General features: G+C 44.3%; 1 protein-coding gene across 1 annotated transcript in view; it reads left to right on the top strand.

Moving 5' to 3' along the window:
* Positions 1-23566, top strand: part of LOC121455624 (chondroitin sulfate proteoglycan 4-like) — a 55185-nt gene extending 31619 nt beyond the window's left edge. The window contains exons 7-10 of the mRNA XM_041663208.1: positions 2101-2232; positions 8319-8488; positions 18917-19100; positions 20661-23566. Of these exons, the coding sequence (XP_041519142.1) occupies positions 2101-2232; positions 8319-8488; positions 18917-19100; positions 20661-22702 (2528 nt within the window). The 3' untranslated portion in view covers positions 22703-23566. The remainder of the gene's footprint in view (positions 1-2100; positions 2233-8318; positions 8489-18916; positions 19101-20660) is intronic.
* Positions 23567-24745: the final 1179 nt, after the last annotated feature.

The raw sequence follows: 24745 nt of genomic DNA, 5'->3' as shown, positions 1-24745 counted from the left end.
AATTATATTTCCTAAGTGGACATTGAGACAGGCTAATTCTCGAAGTGACTGGTGCCCAGCTGCAGATGCCTCTGTTGCTGGAACCAGCTGTCCGTCTGTCCATCACCAGCTCTAAACAAAGGGGAAGGATTAATTAATCTTGCTTAGCATCTTACATTTGCAAAGTGCCCTGCTCTAATCTAATTCACCAGTCCGTACAGCAACGTAAGTGGTTTTGATGTAGCAAAGATGTCTGTAGCCAGGGACTCTCCATCCCTGGCCCTCCTGAGAGTACCTTTGGGAAAACTCAGAGCTCTGCCACGGAGAATCCACAGAGCGCCTTATGTGTCTGCTTCCTTCCTGGTCCTATTTAGTGTTAGATCCGACGCTGTCTGCCAGTCTGTATTTGTTTTAATATCTTCTAGTTTCGCCCCTGTTTTGTTTCTGGATTCATAAGGCACTTAAAGAATTCCTAGTGGTAGAAGGCACTCTCTCTTTAATTTTGTGTTTCATTAAATACAACTTTGAAAAGTTATTTCTGGTAAAGCAAGTGAATGCACAACAATTGATTGTGAACCCTGTTAGGAGTTAGGCACACCCTGTGCCTTATTCTTTCCTGGACTCTGTCTCTTTCATAGTGACCTATGAATATGCTCTCTTAAAAAAAAAAAAAAGCCAAAACACCACCGGTAAACATTCTAGTGAGGATTTGGGGCCTCCTAGTGAGTTTTGCTTAGCTAAGAGGTAAAAGATGTCAAGTATCAACCGACCTCCTGTCAACCTGTGTTAATGAGGAAGTAGTTGTACATTACTGCAGTCTGACTGTAGAGCCTTCCTTGCCTTATTTCCTTCTGGGCAACAAAGATACAGTCTACCTAGTATATTCTGTAAGGGCATGTAGGCTTTTAATTTACTGCTAGATGGACGTTTTCAAAAAGTGATGTGGATGTGGCCACCAGTCTCCCTGAGTAGAGACTGGTAAAGCACCGTGGGGAATTGGATCGATGCTGGTCCATCTCCACTTCAGCGATGTACATAAGTTAATTTTCCACTTTACTGGCATTACTAGTCTCTGACAGAGGAGAGAATGTGATCTCCTTGCAGATCCTTAACAAAAGTGAGGCCAGGTCTCTCCCTTCCTTCTCTTTGCACTCAGAATATGGTTAGCTTGACTTGGATATTTATTTGTTAATTTCTCTTATCTTTTAAGATTATAGTATAATTATATAATATTCCCCTACCCTTTTCTCCCTTCCAAACCTCCCATATACCTTTCCCAACTCCCTTTCAAGTTCATAGCCCCTTTTTTTCATTGTTATGTGCATGTGTGTATGTTTGTGTTTATTTTTTCAGGGCTGGCTGTTTGGTATTGGGTCGCCAGTGAGTGTGTTCTTCCCTGGGAAAGACTGTTTCTCCAGCTCTCAGCATCTGTGTTGCCTACAGTTCCTTGTGCAGGGTTGAGCTGGAATCTTCTCACCCTCTCTTTTGCATATTCCATTAAAAGTGTGGCAGTTTGTAGCAGTTGCAAGATGCTAAATATCCCTTTCCCTTAAGTTTTCATTTTCAGTATAAAGCTTTCTCAAGATTTCAAAAATTATTTGTGTGGTTATAGACATGTGATACTTTATTGATATGGATTGATTTCAAAATAATAAAATACAGGTGATGTTTTTTTAATTTTCAAAAATTTCTCAGTGGTAACATCTGTGCTTTGCTTTAATGTGTCAGAGGTCAAGGGAATCTGCCTTTAAACCTTTATAGATGTGTCTTAACTTTGTTTCTTGTCAATAATGCAATTAAGTATCACTCAAAGTCAGGGAAACAGTCTGAGAAATGATTTCATCAGTGTGCAGACACTGTGGAGCATCCTTACACAAACTAAGTAGGCTGTGATATCTCTGGGTGATACAGTCTGTGGGACCACAGTCCTACAGGCTGTCTGTTGTGAATCCAAATGTATGTGGTATGCAGCATCATTTGATCTAGTGAACTCAATGGCTCATTCACACACTACAAATTGCTATGACTTACTTGCAGAGAACCATGGAGGGAGATGGGGTGAAGGTAGGTGACTTTTTCAGGATAATCAAACTGACCAGAGTGTATGTTCTTCTTTTGAAGGAGCAATGTCAGGAGGCTTTAATTTCCAGGTTACTGATGGTTTGAATTTTGCACCTCGGCAAATCTTTAGCGTCACCGCCCGAACTCTGATCATTAGCTTGGAAGTCAACAGAGGATTGAGCATCTTCCCAGGTAAGAGGCTTAGGGAGTGTTTGGAGATGGTGGTGGAGTGTTTTCCTATCTATTCGTTCAGAAAATCCACGTGTATGGCATAAAGTGATGTCCCTTACTGTGGAAGGACTCCAGCTACTTCTATTAAGTCCCCGTCCCCACAGAATTCCAGCAGAAATTCGACAGCAGCAAGACAAGGCTGGCACTCTGCAACCTTTCTGTCTCTCCCCTCGCCTCTTCCCTGGAGAGGAAGGACTGGAACGGGGCAGTGCGAAGGATTCATGGGAGGGGCTGTCTACTATTTATACTTCTCCCTTTTATAGAGTCCTTACAGACCCCAAATCTCTATTATTTATGCATTTGGAGCTACATCTCCCTTCGCCCAGGCTGGTCTTGAACATGTGACCTTGCACGCCTCATCTTCCCACCTGTTTCCCGAGAGCTGAAATTACAGGCTTGCATTACCATGCCTAGTTTACACGTTCCTGGGAACAGAACCAGGGCCTTGTGTATGCTAAGCAAGCACTCACCAGCTGAACCTCATCCCTGTCTCTAACTTTCCTCAGACTTATTTGCATTGTGAATAAGAAGGTCATCTGCAGCACCTGGGGCCTGCCTGTGTTTTCTGTTAGTGCTGGCTTTGAGCGGCTGTTTGCCAATAATCTAAGCCAGACTGATACAGAAGAAGCTGTGACTCACTATGGCAAACACTCTTAGGAAAGGGGAAAGATTTGCACAATGGCAAGGGAGAGAGAGAGAGGGAGAAAGCTGGGGTTCGTTATTTCCAATAAAACAACGAGACGGAAACAATAACATCTCAAGATGGCCTGAATGTTGGGAAAAAGGAAAGGCTAGGGCAGTCCTGCACTTTATAACCTATTTAAAGGACAGACATTAGCAATCAAATACAGATGGCAAAAAACAGACATCAGCAATCTAATATAGATGGAAAAGGACCCTGGTGATCTTATTAATTATGGTCCAGCTAGTCAGCAATCCTAAATATAGCAGCAATGCCTGCCTCTCACTTTTTATACAAATTGCATGCAAGTCTCCGGACTGGGACTGGATCGTCTAAAATGTTTTTAGCTTTATGTATTTTGTTTTATGTGTGTGGGTGTTTTGCTTGTATGTTTGTCTATGCACCATGTGTATGCCTGTGCCTGCGGAGGTCAGAACAAGACATCAGATGCTCTGGAATGGAATTGGGGTAACAGAGAATTGTGAGTCACCATGTGGGTGCTGGGAACTACTGAGCCATCTTGTTTCCTTTTTTAAAATCTTATTTGGTCTTAAAGTGGAACTAGCTTGGGATCCACAGGGCTGGAGGCTGCACCAATATTTCAGTGCTTATGAGCCAGGTAATATGTTCTTGGGAAGCTGGCGGGCTCTGTGACTTAAAGAGGAAAGAATACAAATTGCCAGCAAGGGGTGGAGTGAGCCCTCCTGCTTCTAAAGCTGACTTCAAGGAAAATGACACTTGCCCGCTATTATTCTTACAATAACTACTGGGTGTCTTGTTAGTTGATATTGTGATGGTGGCCATGCTGAGGGCTAAACTAGGCAGCCCTCTGCCACCAAGCGGCATCCCCAGCCCTTCAGTGTTCATTTTTAGGTTCTACGCTTCCTCAGCTTTTAAGTTTGTGGAAAGAACCTTTGCAAACGCAGCAAGGGATATGTCACCTAGGATTCTTCTATTAGAAAACAACATTTTTTTTCCACGCTCTGCGAATTTTCTGTCCGAGTAAGTCTGGAACTCTACAAGTCCCCCCTCCCCCAAGGCAATTAGGGAGTCATTGAGTGTTTTAAAAAACTAATAATCGGCTACATCTCAGTGATCGGAAAAACATGGTAATCTATTTTTAAAACTCCAAAGCTAGGGTAATTGTGGCTGCTGCAAAAGATTAAGTACCTTTCATCTAGCTCAGCATCGTCTGGTTTAATAATTAATGACAGCCGTATTAGCCGAAAGACAGAGACACTAGCTTCGACACTTCTGAGTCTCTGGTGAATGTTTTACCGAATCACTGTAGCCGGAAAAAATATATTAAAGCGGCCAAATTCCTTTTTGACCTTCGGAAGATCATATAAAATTTACAGGTTTTACAGCCTTCTGTGCATTCTTGGCCACAGTCCTGGTAACTGTTTCTTTTTCCAGCAAGTCTTACATCAACCACAGCCCAGCCCGTGTGTGTCTCAGAGCTCCCTGCTGGAACTCAGATGTTGGCCTCACTTTCCCAAGCCCTCCCTGCCCTGTTAGCTCAGTTGATATTCTTAGTCGCCTGTGTCTCCACCCTGCCTTGTTTCCTGCTCCAGCTCATGGCCAGGAGGAAGGAGGAAGAATCTTCGTATCCATTCCTCTTGAGTGGCAGGGATGTGTGATGGAATCTCCTAGCTGTGGTACCCCTAGTCCTAGAGTTCAGGTGGACCTTCTGGCTCCCCTGTTTCATACTGTCCTTTTTGTGATAGCTTTCCCAAGTAGCAGGGGCCACCAGCTGTATATTAGAGTTACCTAGGATGACCACGATCCCTGTGGTTTTGTCACCTTGTCCCCTTTCTAGGGATCCACCTAACCTTGCTCGGCAGGGCTTCTTCAGCAGTGCCCTGAGGGCTCTTTGTCCCGGCTGCTGTGAGAAGCTGTAAGGTGATGATCAATGCCACGTTCTGTATCTGCCTTGAGAGTTCCCATCCTCAGCTTGCTATGCCATGTCCCTTGAAGGGCAAAGAGGCACACTGCATCTTGCCCCGCCTATGATGTAAGATATCCTATGCCAGCTATTACAGAACCTTGAGTTCAAAACTTCCATATTCTCAAATCCCAGGGGCAAGTCTGTTGTTTTGTAGAAGCATGGTTTATTTTAGGGCTGTTGCAGGAGTAAAAATCTATTCCTATTATAGGCTGGACGTTCAGCTGCTGATACTTAGATTTTTAATTACCACATTGGGTTATTATAAAAAATTTAAGTGAAATGGTATATATGGAACACAGCTTTTGAACATCCCCATTGGCAGGTGAAAGAGAACTCGGCGTCGCAGAGCTGACAGAAGTCAAGCCCTACAGGCAGCGCAGCAAATTCTGATCCCAGATCTAGAGCTTGTACTCAGCAGCTCCTCTCCTGTATGTGTGGGGCAGCATCCCAGGGTGTCTCCTGTAGAAATGTCAGTTCCCTGGGAGAGGGACATCGGGGTAGATGTTCATTTTGTTTCCCAAGCATACGGATATATTGACACATGCACGAGACAGAGAGAGAGAGAGAGAGAGAGAGAGAGAGAGAGAGAGAGAGAGAGGATACACAACAAGTTAATAGCCACAAAAATGTAGCAAGGTCCCATGTTTTAATCTCCTTGATTGTTGAAGTATTGCAACCTGACCTAAATTAGTAACAACCCCCCCACCAAAAGGAAATTAAATTAAATCTTTAAGAAATCTAATTCACGTCTTGTCCACACCATACCATTTGAATTTCCTTTGTAGTTCATCAGACTTGGAAGTTTCTGTGCTGGCTCCTGTGTACACTCAGCCCTGGCTTGATACTTATACAAAACAAGTATTAATTAGAGTACATAGGATGTGAATGCTTTCAGACTCACTATCACGTCTATGCTTTGCCAAATTTGCATGTCAGTTTTTGTTGTTTGTTTTTTGCTTTGGTTTTGATTTTTAGAGAAAGGATTTCTCTATGTTGCTTTGGCTGTCTGGAACTCACTCTGTAGACCAGACTGGCCTCGAACTCACAGAGATCTACCTGCTTCTGCCTCCTGAGTGCTAGGATTATAGGCGTGTGCCACCACCACCCAGCAAAATCAGTTTTTAACAGTCACTCTAAATGAAATATTTTTTGTGAACTTAGTAAAATAGGTATGTGTGTATAACATGAATATATATACATATACACACACATATATGTATATATATGTATATATGTGTGTGTGTATTACATGAATACACACACACATATATATATATATACAAACACATATGTGTATATGTGAGGTATTCATATAGATTTAATTGGCATGTGTTCTGTTGCCTTCTCTGTGATTTATTCTCCAAGAAAAGGTTTTGTAAGAGTTTTTCGCATTGAATTCTACCACAGATTTTGTTTGTTTAACTTTAGTGGTGGCATGTTGGAATATACTGTGGCCTTAGACTGTAGATTTTTTTTTGTTTGTTTACTTGGCTCCTTTTCAAGGAATGTTGGTCTCGGGTTTTGGAGGGATTAACCCCGAAGGTTTTGCGGTCATGCTCTAGAGGCATGCTTCTGTAGGTTCAGAGTCAAGCCGTTCACCAACAAAGGATCATTTTCTTGAATCCTGTGCCTCAGCCTCTTGTCATGAAAGAGAGGAAATGACATCAGTAACCCATCTGTCCCTCGTAGGAGGAACCGAAAGAAAGAAGGGATTCGTAGTGTATGCTGAAGGGTTTACCATTCTACTGTGCAGATGTCACATTTTTTTTCTAAAAACATCTTAAATTACATTTGTGTGTGTGTGTGTGTGTGTGTGTGTGTGTGCCACACACAATAGAGTGCGTGTGGTGGGATATCAAAGGTCACTCTCTCCTTACACTATATGGGTTCTAGGGATTAAATTTTGGTCCTCTTGCTTGGCAGCAAGCACTCTTCCCCCCTGAGACATCTCCCTGCCCCCATGCTTTCTGTATCTATTATCTGATATAAACACTCAGGTGGACATCCTCATTTGACTATGGTATGCAGAGGGAGGCTCGACAAATGATTTCATATCCTTCGGCTAGGAAAAAAAATCCGGCTTATTTTAGAGTCCCCTTTTTACTTCCTGTCCCCTAAAGATCACCTGGGAAGTAAAGGAAGAACTGGGTTATCAAACAGGGTCACTTATAAGAAGACTAATTAAGGTGGGGAGGGGGTGTTCCAAAGTTGGGGACAGGGGAAGTTGGATATTGAGGTGGTCAGGGGCTATACATAATACACGTAAGAGGAAACTTGACAGGTATCGGAGGAGAGCCCCAGTTATGGCTTTGATCACGGGCACAGAAACAATGCACTCAGCATGCCGGTGTGACCGCTAACCCTGATTGACAGCTCTGGAAGCCAGAAAGCGGCTGAGCAGGCATGAGAAGGACGTCTGAGAACTGAGCAGCACACGGGACGTCGTGCAGCAGCTGAACTTGTGTGAGAGGTCCTGAGCTTGAGGCAGAACCCTGTTTCTGAGGCTGGGTTCCACGGGATCACCCCCTTCACCCCAAGAGCCTCATGTTCATTTCAGAGGCTCAGGTGTTTTGAATGAGAACTCAGAATGGTCCTTGAGATTTGGAAGTTATCCAGACCCAGAGCTGCCTTCTCCATGGAACTATCAAATGTCTAATGTGGTTAAATATCAAATATGGTGGCCCTTCCTGTTCAAGACTACAAAGGCTAAGGAAGGAAAACAAAATGGATGCCATGTAGGAGGCTTAGTTATTATTGGATAAATATTTTATTTTTATATGGTTATGTATTATAACAAATAGTTATTATTTACTAATATTATCGATAAATTCAAAAGCAGTTTACAAAGGACCTACTCTGAGGGCTGCTCGGCAGAGGATGCATGCTAAAGCCCTTTTGGAGAGGTTAGGAGGGATGAGGGAGGATTCTGTCCCAGAAGATAGCTTTGAAACCTTCAGCCCTTCCATACCACAACAATGGTCCTTCCACATCCAGAACCCTGCCATTCACGGGGCCTTTGGTACAAGCCTGGGATGTTCTTCGTGCTTGCTTACAAGGCAGCCCCCACCCTCTTAGGAACCACAGTCTCTTGGGTTCCCAGCAGCACACAATCAGATCCTTCTTTACATACCCAGGGCTGAGCCACCGAGGTCTTGGCAGGGACTCTTTGCTCGAGGGAATCAAATAGATTCCAGACCATGATAGGAGGAGAAGCTCTGAGGAGCTGGTTTTTCCTGGGGTTCAGAGGCAATTCATGCCCCTGAGAAGATGTCCCAGGGATCACTAGCCCCCCCATTGGCCAGTTTGGGCCATTCATAGTGGTGCACTCTCCCGGCAGTTCTCAGAAGTCTAAAGAGATCATGTGAGGAGCTGACCGCCTTTGTGTGCTTTGTACTTATGTGAAGATTTGAACCTTAGGTTCTACGAAGCCACTTTCGTCTCAGGCCCTGAGAGCTGTGACCAACGATGACAAGGCGAGAGACAGAACCATAACGTTTACAGTTGTCAGCTCCCCTAGGTTTGGGAGGCTGCTGAAGATGAACTCTGACAACCGCACAGAGGACGCTTCCATCTTTACCCAACGTCTGGTGAGTGCTGACAGCCACATGGTGACTCTGATGGGCTGCGGGGCTGAACAGGGAGCACCGATCGCTTGTTCTCATCCTGCTAAACCAACTAGACGTGGCCATGGCCCAGGCAGCCCTTCGTTTTATTTAAAACAGGATTCTTTGTAGGAAGTGTAGCATGAGACACAGTGGTCAGAAAACACTGTGCTAATTTACACTCTGAAAGTAACAATGAAAAAAAAAAAACTACTTGGGGCTGGGGAGATGGCTCAGCAGTTAAAAGCAAGTACTGCTCTTGAGGAAGACCATGTTCAAGTCTCACTGTCAGGTGGTTCACAACATTTTGTTACTCCAGCTCCAAGAGATCCAACTTCCTCTCTTTTGGGCTCTGCATGTATGTGTACTCACATGCACTGTACACACACACACACACACACACACGCACACATGCACACACACACACAATTAGAAATAAACAATCAAGTAGCTACGCCGTGGTGGTGCACACTTTTAATCCCAGTGCTCAGGAGGCAGAGTCAGGTGGATCTCTTTGAGTTTGAGGTCAGCTTGATCTACAAAGCAAGTTCCAGAATAGCTATGGCCACACAATGAAACCCTATCTCAAAAATAAACTAACTAACTAACTAACTAACTAAATCTTTTTTTGAGGGGAGTCCTTTAAGATGAAATCCAAAGTATACATGTATTTATATTTAATATGACATTATATTTTATCTAATATTTTATAATCGTGTGTGTATATAATTTGTATCCAGGGTGTTTCGAGCGTCACTGGTACTCTGTTACCAGACCCATGGCTTACATATCTTCTTATTGAAATGAATAAGCACTAAAAAAATTTTCTTGCCTCCCAGCCAGGAATTGAGTGGACGAGACATGTTTGTTCATGTGTTATTTCATTGTCTAAAAGTGACATACCCAAATGTAATTCTTCAGGCGTTCCTTAGGTTTGTCATCCGCCACCCTCTTTCAGTCCTGAAATACTGGCTCTGACGATTTATTTGGCTGCAGATTTGTGCTACTAAGGATTTTTTTTTAATCTCAAATCAAGTTTAGAGGAAATAGCAGGACCCCATAACCTTTGAGCGCTTTCTGGATGGTGTGACGAGATCAGACTTGGCGTAGGCTTTTCGGTTGTCTTTGTCTGTGTGTATTGGGGGGAGTGGATCATGGGGCTAGCGTGAGCTTCCAGTGTGACTGAAAAGAAGAAGTCTAGTGTCTGTGCTTTGCAGATTTCTCCGGGGCACAGAACAAAAACTTAGAATGAAAACCCCATTGTGTGGGGGAATTGAGATGAGCCCAGAAGCACCAAAACATGCCCAGGGCCAGTTGGCCTTCTGAATACTAACAAGAATGATATTATTCCTATAAGAGTATATTGGCTCCGGCCCCAGTTCTTTTAGAAAATGACTGTGGTCATTTTACGTATTATTTCCAACAGCTTTTGATTGCAAATACGTGGGATTTTAGATTAAGACTGATATGATCTAGGTGTCCGTGGATTTGTAACTGAATTAAGTAGCTTTTGCTGCAATGACAAGAAACCTGCAGGTCCCAGTGGTTTTATGATAACAAGACGGTTCTTCTCACTTGCATCGCATGGCGGCTGTGGATCGGCTGCGGTCTGCTTTCCTTGTCTTCTTTGTTTCAGGATCTAGCTATTGGAACAGCCCCACTTGCTCTAATCATGACGTTGATGGCAGCAAAGGGCTGCCATGTTGGAACCTGGAATAACTTTGCAGCTTGTGTTCTCGAATGTGACTGTGTTCACGTTTCATTAGTCAAAGAAGGCCTATTGATAGCAGAGCCAGGGCTCTGGAGTCTAGGTCGGGCTCCTGCAAACTAGCCATGGCTTTCCCCGGATGGTTAAGTGTGAATAAGACGGCAATAGATGTAGAGTGCATAGCATGCTCCCCACACTTCATTTAGGTTCACGGAGGTGGACAGCATTCTTAAACCATCAGGAGAGACACACGCTAGAAATAGTGTACTACTTATACATCCTAGGGATACCTGGCACACCCAGAGGCCATATATATACAAAGTCAGAAGTACACAGAGAAAGAGAACTCAAGGGCCAAGGCCTCTGTTGGATCCAGTGTTGTCCAAGTACATTTTCCAAGGGACGGTTGGGTGTGTGACTTTAAATCAGACAGGTAGTTATTCCAGGAGACCACACTGGATTTAGAGGTGGTCAGGTGACCTACCTGCATGGGCCAGGTGGGGTGTGAGGATCAGTGGGGTCAGTCCCACAGGCTACATTAACCGCCCCATAGGGAGGTGATCACCCCAGAGCAGTTACTTAAGGTGACTACCTGGATGGACCACACTGGAGAATTTGAATGAGGAGAGCGGCAAACTGGCGTCACGATGACTGAGAAAGTTCGGCTGGTATTCAAGTGGATGGGGAGGTGACCGGACATCCTAAGAGTTGCAAAAGCTAATTAGATGGTGGCTAAGGCGGATGCTTAGCTTTCTGTTCTTGGATATGTGAAAAGTCCCTTTCTGCTCCTCATGTTTAAAAGGCGAGCTTCCCAGGGGGAGGCGATTTTCTGCTACACTGGAACTGGCTGGTGTTTGCCCTAATGTGCTGGAGTCGTTTGATGAATGGAAATGAGGTCATCAGAGGAGAGTGACATTTGCTTCACCTCTGACCCACTTATTATTTCCTGTAGGTTCCTGGTGTTCTCTAATACATTTCCCTCGGGGATGGTGAGAGGAGAGAACTAAGAAAATAGAAGAGGTCTCATGCAGGGACCGAGCTTTCCACCCTTGGCCAGAGCACAGGCTGGAGGAACAAAGAAGCATGAGGATGAGGACCCCCGAGGCCTCTCCCATGACATTTAGAGCAAGAGGATATGGTGGGGGGAGAGGGCAGTGGAGAACTGTTGCTGACAAGTTTAGGGGCTCGCAGGGCTACCTGTGCTTGTCACTTCAAAGGCCTGGTCCCTCTTTCCTCCTTAGCCATCATAAGGAGAGTCAATAAAGTGGTTTCTAAAGGAGAAGAGAATACAGAGAAAACTGTGGAAGGATAAAAACCGAAATATGATCTCTGGTTCTTTCAGGGTCCTAGGTTATTTTGATGTTACAGCATGCATCTTGTTTTCTGAAACACACACGCACACACACACACACGCACACACATGCACACACGCACGCACACACACATGCACACACATGCGCACACGCACGCACACACATGCACACACATGCACACACACGCGCGCACACGTGCACACACATGCACACACGCACACACATGCACACACATGCACACACGCATGCGCACACACACATGCACACACACGCACACACGTGCACACACATGCACACACACACGCACACACGTGCACACACGTGCACACACATGCACACACACAGGCTTTCTGATGCTGTGACACAATGAGAAGACTCACCTTCGAGGAGAACTGGTTTTCTTTGGCTCGTGGTTGCTGAGGCTTCTGTCCATTATCAGGTGCCACTTGCCTCAAGGCGTCTGTGTGTGGCAAAACACCCTGGTATGGAGCAGAAGGCAGAGAAATGCTCACTTCCTGGGGGTCAGGAATCAAAGAAAGAGAGGAAAGGATAGGGGGGCAAAGGATGCAAAATCATTTTTAAGGGCACATCTGATCACCTGACTTACTCTTAATGGTCTCTCTATCTCTTCAAGGTTCTACCCCTACTCCCAAGAGCACCAAAGCCAGGGAACAAAAACTTTAACGCACAGGTCTTTGGGGGACATTTCATATCCAAACTATAGTGTATGCTTTTATGAAAGCAAGCTCAAAGAACAATAAAATGTTAAATGTGTATCAAGACAGAAAGAAGCATCACCCATTATTCCAGCAAATGGTCACTAACCTGAATGCATCCCAGGGTTAGGGAGATGGCTCAGGGGTAAGAGCACTCGCTGTGCCAGCATTAGGACCGGAGTTCAAATCCTAGCACCCACATAAAAAAAGCTGTGTGTATAACTGAATGTTCTTGTAACCCCAGCATTGAGAAGGTAGAGCCAGTGACTTCTGGGAGGTCATTGTCAGCAAGCCTAGGCAAATGGCAAGCTTTGGTTCAGCGAGAGACCTGTCTGAAGGCAATAAAGTGGAAAGTGAGAGAGGAAGCCATGGGACATCCTCCTCTGACCTATGCATGCACAAACATGGATTAAAGCATGCGCACACTCATGTGTCTGCAACACACACACACACACTCACACATACACGAATGCACACGCCACACACCACACACACACATTAAACAAAACTGAAAGCACTCCAATCCTGGTTAGTTTATATGTTCAGAAATGAACATTGTCTTGTGACTTGAGAGATGATAGAAATTCACCTTCCTGCTTTGCCCCTCCCTCAAACTGCTTCCTTTTTCACACGCACTGGCTAGGCTTTGGCCCAGCCTGAAGTTACAGCCTCTATCAAATGGTACGCTGGTCAGTTCCCAGACATTGTATACTACCTCACTCGGGTTTACCACCTCACAGCTTTAGAATAAATGGTGGTGACAGGCTGTGGGGGTGGAAGAGAGGACAGAGAGCATTTCTCTTGGCCTGGGGTCTGCTCAGTGGGTACAGCAATCCTTGCCTTGGGCTCTGTGTTCCGTGGAGTGAGAAGCTGTCCTCCAAAGTCTTCCATGAAGACCCTGATTGCACATATGTGAGTTCACCAGGCCTCTTCAATGTGGTGGGATTAAAAAAAAATAGTATTCAATGATTTCAATTATATAAAAAGTTAGAGCTGTTTTGCCCTGTGTAACATACCAAGTGGCTAATTACGACTAGATTTCCTCGACCAGCTTTTCTACTCAAGTTCTAGCCAAGTGACCTGCCAAGTGTTCAATAGGAACATTGTAGGCAGTTGATGGCTGAGCGCTCTCTCACCCCTTTCACTGAAGATCAATTTGTCCTTGGCTCTCTACCTGCCAGGGGTGTGTGGTGGAGGTTAAAGGGCCTGCATCATTTGCATCTAAGACACGGAGTTCCTTTGCTTGTGATGGATAAACAGAAATAACCATTTTTAATCAGTGCTCATGGGGAAAAAAACAGCTTATAAAAAATCTTGACTGCATTATGCTTAATATAGTTTGGCAAAATAACTGCAAGGAAATATTTGTGATGTCATTACCCAACATTATTTTCTTAGCCCGGAATAAGGTCATGATTTTTTGATCCATGTCATGTCAACCTACTGAGATAAGCAAGTGGCCGCCTTGTTTTCTAGTGTCAAATCCTACGTGGGTAAAGCCAACCCACACAAGCTTTTAGTGAAAATCACGTGTCCTAAAGAATTAAACATAGGCATCCACAGAGAAGAAAACCGTCAGAATGAAATTGCATGAAAGCTCTCTTACAAATTTCGAGAGGATCCTGTCCCTTTCCAAGAAGGCATGAACAAAGTAAGCCTCAACTTCCACAAAGCATGCTGATGGCGTCCAAGTTGAGCTCTTGGCTAATTGAGTGATTTTCATTCCACTGCTTGTTGGGATAATTTAGAGTCATTAAAACAGCAAAGTGTTCTGGCTTTGAGGTTTATGACAGCCGGCCTCTTTTCTTTTCCACAAAGCCAGTAATTGCATCTCAGCTATTGTGCCGTGGTGGGCAGGATGCCATCTGTGTTGAGCTGTGCTGCTTCCAGGACGACATTTAGACGATTACAAAGCCATTCTGGGTTGTTAATTTTGTCCAATTGCTCTTTCTTCCGAAATCTGGATGTCTTGCTTTCATAATATATACTTTGGAGAATTATAGACGCATTTCCCAAAAGCTGGAAATTAATTTATTATAATTTATTGGAGAGTAGAATCAGCTTAAAGTCTCATTAGGCTTTTGTTGTAGTAGGGAGCGATCAGCATTCTATCATCCGTGCTCCTGCCTTCCCCATCCTGTGTCTCCTGGGCTCACTGCTTCAGGGGCATCCAGTCTCACTTGTCATTGTCATTTTCCATCAGCATTTTTCTTTCAGCAATTTTGTTTTGCATTATCCTTCGCTGAATTATGTGGAGAGTGTTTTTCATATGTGGTGTTTATTGTACTGTCACTTAGTCACCAATTCATTGTTCAAACAAAACTGACTGACAGATCTTGGCCCAATGGCTTTGAGTTGTCAAAAACACTCTGTTAAAATGACTGCCTCTTTATATAAAAAGGCAGACAGCACTCACTCCCATTTTAGTGAGGGTGGCTCATTCTGTCTGCTTGTACTCAGTTCCCATGCCCCCACAGGGTGGCTTTGCTGGTCAGTTTTTGTCAACTTGACACGAAAAACTAACACCTAAAAAGAGGGAAGCTCTGTGGAGAGAAAATGCCTCCATAACATCGGGCTGTAGACAGGCTATAGACATTTTCTTGATTGGTAATTGATACAGGATGGATGGCCGAGCCACTGTGGGTGGTGTCACTCTTGGGCAGGTGGTCTAGGGTTGTATGCAAGCTGAGAAACCTTGGGAAGCAAGCCAGTCAGAAGTTAAGTAGAAGTTAGCTGTCTTCCTCTGCAGCGCACCATCTTATCCTTTGAGGCAGGGTTTCTCACTGAACCTGGGCTCACCAGTTGTCTAAACCAGGTCAGCATCTGAGATCTGCATGCCTCTGCCCCCACAACACTGGGGTTACAAACACTCCTCCCCATTCCCAGCTTTTTGTGTGGATGCTGTGGGGGGTCTGAGCTCAGATCCACATGCTGAACAAGCACTTTTTAGCCACTGAACCGTCACCCCAGCCCCAGTACTTCCTTTCTTTAATTTATAATTCATGATACACGCAAGCTGTAGGTAAGCTATTTCTCAGAATCACTGCCCATCAGGACAAGTTCTGGTCAGTAGTTATAGCCTTGACCAGGCCAGACTATGAAGTGGCATTTGGTTGTTCTGGTCATAGTTTTCAACTGACTCTCCCCATCACTGGGCTCTTGGAGTTTCAGAACATATTTTATGAATTTCTTTGCAGCCGATATTCTCAGTGTTCCACACTGTGAATGCAACCCTTAGATCGTGGAAGCAGCATGGACTCGAGTTGCCTAGAAGTAGGCACAAAACGAGGCTTCCCCACTCACTACTGTTTACACTTTCAGAGCCCAGGCTGTCAAATGGACATAAAAAGCCTCTTGGAGCTAAACAAAACTAAATGAACTTACACAAAGAGCCTTGTGGAGTGCCTGCAATCTGTAGAACTCTAATAAAAGTTAGGTATGTTCTGTGTTGCTAAATCCACGTATGCATAAGGACTATTCTGAGTTGCCTTATTTCTATCTATACAAAGTTGTAAGCACATATACTTCACAATTAAATGTTACAAAGCAGTTTCAAAAGTAGATTATGTGTTCATTAAACACGTTTTGAACAAATAGTTCTAAAAGAGCAACTGGAAATGAGCTTCCAAATGTGCTCTAGGAAATCTTTACCTTGTGAGACATGAGATGGGACTTTCCAACTGTTTGATATTTTACTGTAATCCAGTATGAGAAATGAGTGTAGCCTTTCACTCAAAACAGATCCCAATAAAGAATTTGATTACTGAGAACTAGACTGTTCTCTGGAAGGTCCTAGAAATGCCCAGGATCTGGCATTTCGACCACTGAAATAGTAACTCACTGATAAGATGAAATACATATCTACAAGTAAGGTATTCTACATTTCAATATACAAATACAGAGAACTGAAAACTGGTACTGCATACATTGGATTTAGGTCTGATCAATCCAATTAAGTGGCATCCATTTTTATATTGTTATTTCTTTTTTTTTTCCCATGGCAAAAAAAAGAGCTGAAATTCAGGCAGTTGGGGGCAAAGAAACCCCAGGAAAGGCCTGAGAGAGTTCACATGTACAAATCAAGCAGGCCAGGCTTTGGTCCCAGCTCTGCTATCAGCTAGCCTTGGATAGTCGTTACTTGTCTTGTTGCTGTGCTGACAAAATGCCTGACCAAAAAGCATCTTAAGAAAAGGGGGGTTTATTTGGACTTAGGGTTCCTGGGAAAACAATCCATCATGATGAGGAAGTCACGATGTACAGTCAGGAAGCAGAGAGAAATGAACGCTGGTGCCCAGAGTGCTGCTTCCTTTTTTCTGTACCCCAGCTCAGGAAATGGTGCCACCAACATTACGGTGGGCCTCCCACCTCAGTTACCCCAATCTAGAAAATCCCTGTCAGACACTCCAGAGATTTATCTGGTGATTCTAAAGGCTATCAAATTGCAATTGAGGTTAACTATCACACTGTAAATTGGGGAAGAGGGGAAGGGCAGAGTCCTCCAGATGTTCAACTTTCTAACATTTTCATCTGTAAACTCTAGCCTATCACAGAAAGCCCAGTGAGGCCTCTGGCCTTCTGAGAACAAATCTCCCTCCCTAGCATTTGATTATTCTTGGAAGTTATATAGAAATCAAGGATGTAAGATAAAAATTTGATCACAGAAATCAAAGTATGCTTTACTATCTTCCTTCAAATAAAAGCCACCTGTGAGGAGTCTTAAGATTTGGAACCAATGTTGGAGGAAGGAATCATTTTCTTCAGTGGTGTAGCCAGTGGTAAGTTGCCCATGCTCCCATAAGCAACCTCCAATCCATGCTCATGCAAACAGCCTTAAACCCAGTGGGTCTCCCTCTCTCTCTGACACACACACACACACACACACACACACACACACACACACACACCATCTCTCAAAGTAGAAGGGAGGGAGATTTGTTGAGAAATGAACAAGTTCCCTGGGAGTAGAAGAGAGGACAATAGGGTACTATATATATTGTATATATATATTATTATTATGTGTGTATAAAATTGTCAGAAAATAAATAGAAATATTTTTGAAAGATTTGGAAGTATATACACCCATCCACAGGTGACACTGGATTATAGCCTCATTAAAAGTCTCAGAAAGAACAAAGCTGGGGATCATTGAGAGATGGAGATGAGAATTGGGAGGGTGGGGACAGACCAGCACATCAGCACAGGAGATGGCAACCACTTTCTGTCTTCAGTGTACAGTTGTACACTGAAGTGTCTTTGTGGTTTGGTTCCTTCATCCTGCCTGTGTTGGTCATCATGAAGGGGAATGTTGCTTCCTTCCTAATCAGACAAAAGTTACGAAATGATTGCAAAAAGCATAAAGAGTTCACATTCCTCCATAGTCCCAAAACTTTAGCGTTTAAGAAGACTTATGCTCTTTTCACACATTTGTCTTCTGAGCACACATTTCTAAAATTAAGGCAAGTTTCTTATATAGTCACAGCATAATTTTCAGATTTATAAAATTGACATTTATTACAATGTCAATATGCAATTTACATGGCATTTTAAGCTTTCCCAAATTGTTCCAATAAATGTCCTAAACAGGAAAGGGGAAATTATCCACAATATAAAACACAGCATTTACTTGTCATGTGTTTTTAGTATCCTTTAATTTGGAGCCATCCCTTAGTTATCAATATAGTGTCTTTTATGACCTTGTCATCAAAATTATTTATGACTTTTATTTAGTGTGTGTGTGTGTGTATGTGTGTGGATGTCAGAGGACAACTTGTAGGACTTAGTTCTCTCCTTCTACCTGTGGCTCTGGGGATGGAACTCAGATTATCAGGTTTGGTGGCAAAGTACCCTAATCATATGGGCCATTTTGCTAGCCCAACTTTGCCATGTTTTAAGAGTACAGGACAGCTCTCTGCAGAATGTTCAGTCTCTCTTTCTGGGCCTTCTCCCAATACACACACACACACACACACACACACACACACACACACACACACGGGGATTTACAGATGAAAACACATCTGTGAGAAATATAAAATGTCAGGTACGGATGTCTAAGGATCTTGACTCAGACAATAAAACTGTGTATGTGTGTGGGTTTCTGTTTGTTGTTTGTTTTGTTGTCTTTGTTTTTGCTTTTTTTTAAAAAAAACAGACTGTTAGAGAAATTTGGACACTGACTGCATATTTGCTCATGTGAATTAGGGTTTTTTAAATTTTATGTACAAAAGTGTTTTGCCTACATGCATTTCTATGTGAAGGGAGTATTTATAGATGAGATTGTACAATGTCTAGGATTTGATCACAAATAGCTTGTTAGATAGCAAGTGAGCAAAGCCATCCACAAAATAAGACTTGTTATATGAGCCAATAATGGCTCGCACTGTCTGTCAAGTAAGGAGGGTTCAGAATACTGTTTCCCTAAGAAAGCATTCCAGGGTATGACCATCTCAAGTCACAGTGCTTCTTTCTCTTTGATGACTAGATCAGGCTGAAGTAGGATTTCCTAGCTGGGAAAAAGACGTGACCATGCTTTTCATTATTTTCCTTTACACAAATACATGGAATAATTTGAGCATGAATACAGTAAGCCCTAAAAAGAGCATGTCTCCCCGGTTAGAATGTGAACCGATCCTTGTATCCCTGATGCTGGGTGCTAACTTTTCTTCCTTCTCCCCAGCTCAGTGAAGGGCTGATACTGTACCAGCATGTGGCCCTGGAGAAGACAGGGTGGGCTTCAGAAGACGCCTTCACATTCACGGCCTCCTCCCCTCCTGCGGCCCTGGGTCCAGAGGAGTTCCGAATTACCATTTCATATGAAACAAATGAGCCAGGCAGACAGAGCCGGCTGCTTGCAAATGCAGGTACTACCGCTGTTAATCCAGCTGGCTGAGAAGAAGACCATGGCCACAATTTAAAGCGAGATTTAATTAAATATTGGCCAGGTGGAGGGGCTTTGGCTAGGTTCGTCCCCAGCTTCCTGGGAAAAGGCCCTGAGTCAGGTTTTGCAAGGGCTTAAGAAGGAAAACCCGTAATTTATTGTGTTTCTCATCAGGTCCAAATCAGGGGCAAGCATACGTCCTGACATATTTCCTACTTACATCCCACCCACATGTGATCAAGCATATCCAGTGCACACGAGTCAAACAAACTTGTTGTTACCTCCCATAAACAACAGCCTCCAGCATTCCAGGAACTCTCTGTCCTTGGGCAAGGGGCTTGCGGATCAGAGGCATTTTTGCTTCACGGATCTCTATGGCACAGTAATTAAAACTTAAAATGTAACTTTGACTCTCACACCACCAAGCTATGGCCAGCCAGTGCTTTGTGTGTTGTAGTAGAGAGAAAATAATCTTTGGATCATACCATGATATCATTCTCTTCAGCAAGACAGACCCAGACAGCCAATGGCAGTTACTCTGCAGGCCCTCACATGTTTCCTGTCATGAGCCAAAACGGTGAGGAGGGAGTTTGGCTGTAAAGAACGGGAGCTTTATCATGCCCGTGACTGAAAGTTGTTGGTAAAAATGAAAATGACAAATGGAAAAGAATTATTAAAAAGCTGTGCCTTTCTCCATAGCAAGAGAAATTCAGCCATCGGTTAGCTTAGGAAATTAATATCTGATAAGCGAGTGTGCAGGTTTTAACGCTTGCTTGCCTGCCGAGTTGACTTAATGGATGTGAGCATTCATTTCCCATCCTTCCCCTCCCCAGCTTCCTCTCGGTGCCCTTCCTCTGCTCAGCCATTTCCCTTCTTTCCTCGGTTTTGTTCCCACCTCTGCCTTTCTGCCACATGTATGCTATCCTCTCCACTTCCCATCTCCCTTCAGGTGATCCCTTTTGTACCGTCACGACCTCCAAATGCACATGAACACACTCGTGCATACATGCACACATGCATAAATCTTGATTCTTCGAGAAAGAGAAAGCATGCTACGTTTGTCTTTCTGAGTTTCACTTATTTAACCTAACAAAATCATCTCCAATTACATTCATTTTCCCCAAAATGTCATGATTCCTTTCTTCCTTAAGACAGTGTAGGATTCCACTGGACATATGTACCATATCTTCTTTATCGTTGACGTGTTAATGGACATCTAGGCTGATCTTATGTCCTGTCTGCTCTGAATAATGCAGCAGTAAACACAGATGTGCAGGCATCTCTGTGCAAGGCTGACCAAGAGTGCTAGGATTATACACCCAAGAGTGCATACCTGGGGTATATCGTAGTTTCTTTGAGGGACCTCTGTTTGGCTTCCATAGAGATGTGTTTAAGTTTTATTTTTCATATGCCACTTCGGGTGCTCGCATAACCTGTGTGTTTAGAATAATCCACTGAGAGGTGTCCTTGGGAGAGAAAGCTTTATGGCCTTCATCTGCAAGGTCGGATTAAACGTCTCTTTGTTCTTTAACTGTTTCAATAGGCGCCTCTGTCAAGGAGGGAGGTGAAGTCCTCATTGACCAATCTAAGTTAGATGCTTCTAATCTCTTACTTCGGCTGCCCCAGCCTCAGCGTTCGTCCCATGAAATCTGGTTCCAGGTTACAGCTCTTCCTTGCCATGGGACCATTATGGTTGGAGAAAGAAACATTACCACGGGAAACCCCTACTTCTCCCAGCGTACAGTTAATGCACTGGGAGTCACATATCTTCACGATGACTCTGAATCATTGGTTGATAATTTTACCTTCGCAGTTTGGCCAAACCCAAAGAGCGTGGCCACCAGCAAACCGGAAGCTGACTTTCTGGAAGAGATGTTCAACATTACCATCACCCCCGTGAATGATCAGCCTCCAGAACTGAAGACCAAAGGGCTTCGGTTGAGAGTTCTCCAGGGCAGCAGGTTGGTTGTGGGACCTGAGATCCTAAAAGTGGATGATCTAGACAGTCCTCCGAGTGAAATCCAATACATGATCGTCCGTCATCCCAACAATGGCTTTTTAGCGATGGCTCATGATCTAGATACCACAGCTCACCATTTTACACAGGCTGACATCAATAACGCTCAGGTGTGGTTCATACAAGATGGAAGCCCATCCTCCGGAGCGTTTTACTTTAGTGTGACTGATGGTGAACACCGCCCTCTCTACAAGCTCTTCCACCTGGATGTCATCCCCATCTCCATCACTCTTGTGAACCTCACAGACCTGCTTCTCCCACAAGGCCAGACCACTGTCTCCATCACCAATGCTCACCTCTCTGCAGTGACAAATGGAAGGAGCCTTCAGATCATCTACAGGATGACACAACCCCTCCAAAATGGCCACTTGCTGATCGACAACAAGGTGGTCACCAGCTTTGGCCAGGAGGATTTGGATTCAGGAAGGCTCTCCTACCACATGACCAATCTCACAGCCTCGGGAGATCGGCTGCAGTTCTCAGTCTTTACAGCGGAGAGCAACTTGACAGAACAGACACTGGGCATCAGAGTGCGGCCTTTATTGCGGGTGATGCGGAACCTGAGAGTGGCCAACAGAACGCCTCATCGGCTGCAGAGAGGGGATCTAGATGCAACCGAACTAGCTAACAGGACCAATAGTGACCCCACATTTGCAGTGATACAACCTCCTACTCATGGACGACTTGTCCGAAGAGCAGCTGACAGCCCTGTGATGGAAGAGATCGCTTGGTTCACCCAGAGAGACGTCAACCGAGGTCAGCTGGTGCTTGAGCCACGTGCTAATCTGACAGGCACTGGTACGCTGAACGACTCCTTCACCTTCTTGCTCAGTGCAGATGGTGTGCAGCCAGCAACAGGTTATCTGGCCTTTACCATAGTGCCGCCAGACCCCTTACCATTACAGACATTTACACCGGATATGCCTTTATTCATCACTGCAGAGAGCTTCGTGGCCTCAGTTTTCTCTCAGAAAAAACTTACGACTTCCATTTTAACACAGACAGAAACCCCAGGGAATCTGACCCAGAGCAAATGGCAGGGGACGGATGCCTGGGGACAGCCCAATGGCAAAGAACCAAATGTGGATGGCAAGGTCTCCCCCACCAAGGTCATCTGGCCACATGCTGCCACCAAAGTTGTTTCAGAAGGAGTCATAGGACCCCGAGATAGCAGTTACCCTCTGGTGGTCATCATACCCCTGGCTGCTGTGTTCCTTCTCCTGATGGTGACTGTGGTGGTCCTGTGTGTCTGGCTGCTGAGCCAAAAGGAGGAAAAGGCTAACCCTCTTATCCAGCCCAAGACCAACCTCGAATCCCCATCCCCCAGCTGCAGAGTGGAGGGGACTAGAGCCGTACCCACCGTCAAGGTCACTCCCCTGATAAGAAGTTCCAGCAGCCTAGCTACCAGTCTGTTCCTGCCCCCTGAGTATGCTCAGAAGGCCTCCTTAGGGACTGAGCCTGTAGAGAAATGTTCTCCCTGGGAGGCATGGCTGAACCTGGATCCTGACATGGCCAAGCTCTGCCGACAAACCAACCCAGCGCTGAAACACAACCAGTACTGGGTATAAATGGGAACCCACCCCATCTCCCACCACTCTCTGCCACTCCCTTCCTCTCATCCTGTGTCTCCCTCTCCCCCATCTCTCTTCCTGTCTCCCCCATCTCTGTTACCGACTGCTTGCAGTGTACAGGTACGAAGAGTCGGACTGGACTGTAATGGTGAATGCTTATTGAAACAAGGAAGGCTGTCCTAACTAAACAAGGCTCAATCACTCCTGGTGTTCCACAGTGGCCCTTTTTCTGGATCTGGCATTCTCAAGACATACGTTTCTGTTAAGGATTAAGCTCTTCACTAAGGTGCTATTGAGCATTTGGACCCAATGGGAAGCCGAAGCGTTAAGTTGGGGCTTGGAGTTAAAGAGGGAGGGTTGGTTGCTCTTCATGGGAGCGTCACTCTCTTGGTGAGTCAGCAGGAAGTGCCCGTCCTGTCTCCACAGACGATGTCATTTGTTACATCAGTGAGTGTGTTTGTGTAATGTTTGTGTGTCACCTTTTCCTCTGTGGAGTCGCCTAGGGTTGGCTTCCGCATGCAAGAAATGCCTTGTTCAGGTCGCGGGGCAGTCTGACCTCCTTTGAGGACAGTCATTGAATACACTGTGTTTCAGCAAGAAGCTTTGTCATTCTGATCTGGAAAGTCAAGAAATGTTATTTGAAGCCCTGAGGGGTAGAGAGGCATGTTAAAAACTTTTTTAAAAAGTGATGTCTTACTGTGGTATCCTTCTACAATAAATTGAAATAATTACAAATATGTATTTGAGTTGTCTACTTGCCCCATGGCCAACATTAATTTCTGTAACTATAAAATGAAGCTTTTAGTACTTATTTTAGAATGCCATGAGCTGTAGAATATAGTGCACCCACAAGTGATTTAGGTTGAAGCAGGCAAACGTTTTCTGCAAAGAGTAATGTGGTAAAGATTTTAGGTTTGGGTTCCACACATGGTCTCTGCCATTTGTTTTTCTTTTGTTTGTCTTTCTTAAAACATAGTTTGTTTGTTTTAAGAAAATGTAAAGAAAAAAATTCTTCGCTCTTAAATTTAGCCCCATAGACTACATCATTTGCCAGTCTTTGGTTTAGGCAATAGAGGTGTATCGAATTATGACGGTTACTGAGCCTTCTCGAGGTTAGCATTTCAAAGTGGGCTCTGGAATTCCTCCCATTGTTTTCAAGGCCAGGAGCTCTTTAGTTCTCTACACTTTGTCGTCCTCAGGCTCCTTGTGATTGTGAGATGGCAGCCAAGTGTCCAGCAGAGTGAACATATTCAAGGCACAATCACACAACATACGGCTTCTTGTTAGACTCATTTTATTTATTATTTATCTTACCATAAGGAGTGTTCTCCCCATTTTACTCGCTTTTATGTCTCAACATCCTTCCTAGCCTCCCGCCAACTACCAGCAGAGGGAATGGGAATCTCATGACCTCTCCTGAGGTCACTGATCTGCCCACTGTGGATTTAGAGAAAGATAAAGAAATCACTATTAGGGAGACAGCAATAGGAACTATTAAAATATTCTTCAGGTATTGTAATCCTTGCGAAACCAAGGTACTGGTTTTTTAAATAAGCACCTGCCACGTTTTTACGTTTAATGGTTTTCTTAAAGCTGGAGTTCATGTTTCAGAGATAAGACTATCACCAGTTTTAGGACAAAAGTCCCGGGTCCGGGAGTCCCAACAGACAGAGCTGAGCCACTTGTTCCAGTACATCAGCTAAAGAGGGAAACAAAGCTGGGGGGGGGGGGGGATGGCACGTGCCTGCAGTCCCAGCACTTGGGAGGTCGAGGCAGGAGGATCACTGAAGTTTTGAGGCCAACTTAGGCTACTGGCAAATTCCAGGCCAGCTTGTGTTATAATAACAACCAAACAACAACCAAACAAGCAAACAGAAACAAAACCAGATAGCACACAGATGAGGCAGAGAAAGATCTAGTCAGCATGGTCACACTGGAAGAGTGGGTTGTTGTGTGAGATTTTTTTTTAAATATTTATTTATTTATTTATTTATTTATTTATTTATTATGTATACAATATTCTGTCTGTGTGTATGTCTG

Source organism: Microtus oregoni, unplaced genomic scaffold (genome assembly GCF_018167655.1).
Source record: "Microtus oregoni isolate MIOR12 unplaced genomic scaffold, Mior012 000014F_ref0000157, whole genome shotgun sequence".
NCBI lineage: Eukaryota > Metazoa > Chordata > Mammalia > Rodentia > Cricetidae > Microtus > Microtus oregoni.
This window is presented reverse-complemented; position numbering and strand designations above follow the sequence as displayed.